Source organism: Carassius carassius, chromosome 13 (assembly GCF_963082965.1).
Source record: "Carassius carassius chromosome 13, fCarCar2.1, whole genome shotgun sequence".
NCBI lineage: Eukaryota > Metazoa > Chordata > Actinopteri > Cypriniformes > Cyprinidae > Carassius > Carassius carassius.
This window is the reverse complement of record NC_081767.1, coordinates 522,559-527,538: the sequence shown is the minus strand read 5'-3', so window position 1 is coordinate 527,538 and position 4,980 is coordinate 522,559. Positions and strand designations below refer to the sequence as shown.

The 4,980-nt window shown below is 43.9% G+C and overlaps 1 protein-coding gene across 2 annotated transcripts; it reads left to right on the top strand.

Annotated features, from left to right (window-relative positions):
* The first annotated feature begins 1,639 nt into the window (after window positions 1–1,639).
* rap2b (RAP2B, member of RAS oncogene family) lies at window positions 1,640–3,798 on the top strand. Of its 2 annotated transcripts, none has more exons than XM_059564503.1 (2): window positions 1,640–2,605; window positions 3,184–3,798. In XM_059564503.1, the coding sequence occupies exon 1, from the start codon at window positions 2,009–2,011 to the stop codon at window positions 2,558–2,560; it is 552 nt and encodes a 183-aa protein (XP_059420486.1). In that variant the 5' UTR covers window positions 1,640–2,008; the 3' UTR covers window positions 2,561–2,605; window positions 3,184–3,798. The 2 variants fall into 2 exon arrangements, with proteins under 2 accessions (XP_059420486.1, XP_059420485.1); XM_059564502.1 differs by having other exon boundaries at window positions 1,643–2,605; window positions 3,173–3,797.
* Window positions 3,799–4,980: the final 1,182 nt, after the last annotated feature.

Genomic DNA, 4,980 nt, shown 5'->3' with positions numbered 1-4,980 from the left:
AATCCAGATAAGATGTAATCAGTTATGGTAAATGATAACAGTGGTGATTATGTTGGTGACACGGAAGGTTTTATCCTCCATCAGCGCAGCTCGAGTCAGACACTCATTGATCAGCTGCTTCCTGTCTGATAAAGGTAACACACCTTCAGAACAGGAAGTGACTTGCGTCTCTCCTCTCATTTATAGATCACTCTCAAAGCTGCAGAATCATCTGACAGTGACACATCGCAGGGAATATCCCAGTGCTGATGTGTTCAGAGGACATGTCGAAACAAATCTGCTCAGTCTGTGGAAAAATGGAAGCTGAAACGCTGCTTCTGCTGTTACACTTTGGAAACCTTACCTTTGTTTTGCAATTCTGGTACAGAGTTCCATTAGACGCATTACTGGATATAACAGAGTCATAAACCTGACAGATTCATGGAGTTTTATCTGGGGTTTTCATTTATGAGTAATTGAGATGAACTTTATGTGAAGAGACTTCCAAGCTGTCTTCTACAGCATAAATACACACAGCGATACATGGACTTCAAAACTACATTTAGTTTTGAGATACATGTCATTCATATTGTAGAACAAAACTCTTCGAATCATTTTAATCAGACCATATTTTATTAAAAATAAATAAATAAATAAACCTGTCTATAGGAAATTCCTGAGTGAATAAGGTTTCCTTCAGGATCTGAACACAAATATCTAAGAGCATAACTCTCATGATATCTCAAACATATCCAAACTCTGGTTATGAGCCGCTAGGTCTGTTTTGAAACTCTCAGCAGAAATGGTACAACATGAGATGAGTTTAGAGATGTTTTCTGCTCAGAGTCCAGCATGACTCACTTCATCAGCTGAGTGTGTAGCGTGCTCTAAAAACACTGTTAAAGGCACAGTGCACAAATCTCTCATCATTCAGTTAAGTTATTTCACACAACACAAATTAGTTACTATATATATATATACACACACAAATATGAATTGTGTCAGGGTTCAAGTTCATGTAAAATCACTCTAGAAGTTTTATCAATGTAGTCCACGTATCTCATGCACTATTTTCCAAGTTTTCTGAAGTAATGTGATAACTTACTTGTTTAGCATATTTTTTGTTTCTAACTATGGAAGCCTGTTTCTGTATCGGAATTTTAAAAATCTACTTTTTATCTCATAATTTATAAATATATGTAAAATATATTTTTCTTTATGGTGGGGGGAAACGATATATGTAAACTTGGAATTGCAAGAAAGAAAAGTCAGAATTAAGAGTTTAAATCTCACAACTGTGACTATTTTCTAAGAAGTGTGAGAAAAAAAATCTGAATTATGAGATAAAAATAATTACACAGTTACTTTTATTATGTTTTATTCCCCGGTGAAAACTGGCTTCCTTAGATATTCATCTTCAGTAAGTGGCATTGCATTAAAAAAGAGCGAGCAGTTCAGCATTGTGTGTCCTGCAGAGGGAAGTCATGTGACAATAACACCGAGCCCATCTGATTAATGTCACTGTTGTTGTCTTCAGCAGAGCTGCTTTACAGCTGACGTTGGATTTGTTTGATGGATTTGGCAACAATACTTCCCGTTTATTAATGTGAAGCTGTATTGTTTGAATAAATGCGAGTCGACTGTAAGAAAATCTTCTTGGTGTGACTGCGCCTTTAAGAGCCGCTCCACTGGTGACGCGCCGAGGCCGGTGGGCAGGAAGAGTGCGCGCGCGTGTGCGCGATAGAGAGGCGCGTTGATCGCTCCCGGAGCGCAGACACGGCACACGGTCCGGTGGAATGCGCTTCTAATGCTGGGCCACGGTCGGAAGCAAGACCATCCCCACCGCAGAACACTCACCGAACGGCAGCAGCGGCCGCGCCCGATCCCGGAGACCGGCGGCGAGCGGAAGAACGGAGGACTGAAAACAGCAGGGCGGCTCGACGCGGGTGCACGAAGAGCGACAGAGCGCGCGCGCGAGAGAGAGAGGGAGTGGGAGTGAGAGAGAGACACTGCCCGTCCGTTCAGAGCCATGAGAGAATACAAAGTGGTCGTGTTGGGATCCGGTGGCGTGGGAAAATCGGCCCTGACCGTGCAGTTCGTCACCGGATCCTTCATCGAGAAGTACGACCCGACGATAGAGGACTTCTACCGCAAGGAGATCGAGGTGGACTCGTCGCCGTCGGTGCTGGAGATCCTGGACACGGCGGGCACCGAGCAGTTCGCCTCTATGCGCGATCTGTACATCAAGAACGGCCAGGGCTTCATCCTCGTGTACAGTCTGGTCAACCAGCAGAGCTTCCAGGACATCAAGCCCATGCGCGACCAGATCATCCGCGTCAAGCGCTACGAGCGCGTGCCCATGATCCTGGTGGGCAACAAGGTGGATCTGGAGGGCGAGAGGGAGGTGTCTTCCGGGGAGGGCAAGGCGCTGGCGGACGACTGGAACTGTCCGTTCATGGAGACCTCGGCCAAAAACAAAGGCTCCGTGGACGAGCTGTTCGCGGAGATCGTGCGGCAGATGAACTACGCGTCGGCGCCGAGCGGAGATGACCAGTGCTGCGCGTCCTGCGCGATCCTCTGAGAACCGCGCGCGACGTCTGGGTTCTCCTGCGCGTTTGTTGCCATGGTGAGTGAGTGAGTGCGCGCGCGAGCGGAGAACGAGGACAGAACACACCACAGACAGACAGACATCGCTTGATTCCGCTGCAGAGGAGAAGATCGACCGGAAACCGAAGTTCTGTCACCTTTCATCAAGAATCAAGAGCTGACAGATCTTTTAGTTTTGGGGAAACCGTCGCCTTAAAGGGACCGTTCTCCCAGAAATGAGAGTTCTGCTACCGTCTATTGTACGAGTTGCGTCTGCTGAACACAAAAGAAGATATTTCAAAGAATGTTGGTAACCAAACAGCTGTTAGTGTGGAGCAGAAAGGCTCTTCTTGTACAGATGACAGAACTTTGGTTTTCGGTTGACCTGTCGCTTTAACGGTCATCACTATCCTATAAGTGTCCTCCATGTCTTGCACACGACTAAATATTGAAACCAGTGTTTACATGACAGAATACTTGAATGTTCTGGGATTATATAAATATATATAGATAGATATATAGACAGACCAACAGGTTGAAATGTGTTGTCTTCTCGACGCAGACAAGCCCTAGTAATCAGTTTTTTTCTTTGTATTTTATTGTGGAGGTGTGTTGCAGGAATCTTCAGGAATCGCAGCACACCATTGATGTCAACACAAGTGTCTTGCACTCGCAACTGGAACTTAAACCCCAAAAACGTGGAAAACTGAGACATGCGGAGGGAGGGAGGGAGGAGGTTAAAGCGGCTTGGAAACCCTTGTTGTGAATCATTCAAAGTATTGCTTTCCGTTCTTCGGCGGGTGACGTCACAGTTGAATCCACTCCCCTCTGAGCGCACGGGGACTTCACTGTTTTGACGCGAGGACGTCGGAGGTTACGCGTCGAGTGCCTTCCAAAAAGAGTTCAGTGCCAACCTGCAAGGAGTCTGGGTTCATGGCGATCCACACAGTACTTAACTGTTACACTCGCTAATCGTTTCGGGGTGAACGGCGATTAAAAGGCCTATTGTTTCTTTGTTTAGAGTGAAAATCTCTTTGGCTTTCTTTTCTCCAATACAGGTACTGACGCCCCCGAACCATCAGATCTTTTGTTATTTTGTTTTTAACAAATGTGATGTACCATTGAAATTCTAATCCGATTGTACGTGTAATTCCAGACTAGCATTTTAACCGCTGTCTGATTGTTTGAAAGAGACTTTTAATACATGCATTTCTAAAAAAAAAAGTGTTTGTTTCCCTCCTTTCATTTGAGACGCGATCTGAAGTGAATGCTGAGCTGCTCTCTGGTGATCTCTGTCTGATGCTGTGCTTACAGTCGCATCATGTGACTCACATTCCTCATCTGTGTTCTTCACTGGATGCATGATGACTTCGAGACACTCGCAGCGGCTGCGCGTCAAACAGATGTTTGCTCAAGGTTCAGAATAGCACATGCTTTGGCATCAGGCGTAGGCCGCTGTGCATAATTATACATGTGTGACGTGTTCCTCTGCTTCCCAAATGGCTTAATGTTGGGTTTTAAGGGTAATACTGCATTTTTCAGTCAAACCGCAGGAGCTGAAGGTAATAGCGTCGTCTCTGAGGAGTCTCTGGTTGTGAAGCTGGGTGGAGTTCGGTATTTTTAGATGGCATTGCCACTTTGTGTTTAAAAAGTGCTTGATTTGTGAAGTTTTAGCACTTTGTTGGTCAGCATGCACTGTTGAAAAGAGAACTCTACCCAAAACCAGTTCTCATGTTGTTTCAAACCCGTATGACTGACTTTATTCAACGAAACACTAAAGATGTTTTGAAAAATGTGTTTTTTTGAAATGTCTTCATATATGTTCCACAGAAACACAGTCAAACAGGTTTGGAAAGATAAGAGGTGGGGAGTAAATGACAGAATTTAAGTGAACCGTCCCTTACCTTTAATCTGCATATCTTTTATACGTCTCAACATTTTTAAAGACACCGTTTACCCCAGAATTAAAATGATCTTCATTTACTCTCCGTCAAGCTGGTCCAAACCTGTATGAGTTTCTTTCAGCTGCTAAACACAAACCAAGATATTTAGCAGAATGTTGGGAACCAAACAGCAGCTGGTCCCCATTGACTTCCATTGGATTTTTTTAATACTGTGGAATTCAATGGCTACCGTCGAGCGTTTCCTCATCCATATTAATTAAAATATATTTTATGTTCAATGGATGAAATAAATTCATACAGGTTTGGAACGACACAGGGGTGTGTAAATGCAGAATAAATATTTTTGAGTGAAATATCCCTTTATTTTTCAAAGACCGTCCTAACTTTAATAACTATTACTGATCACTCAGTGTGTGACATTTTTAAAGGGACAGTTCACCCAAAAGTGAAAATGGTCATCATTTGCTCACCCTTATGTTGTTCCAAACAAGTTTATTTCTTTTGTTAAGAT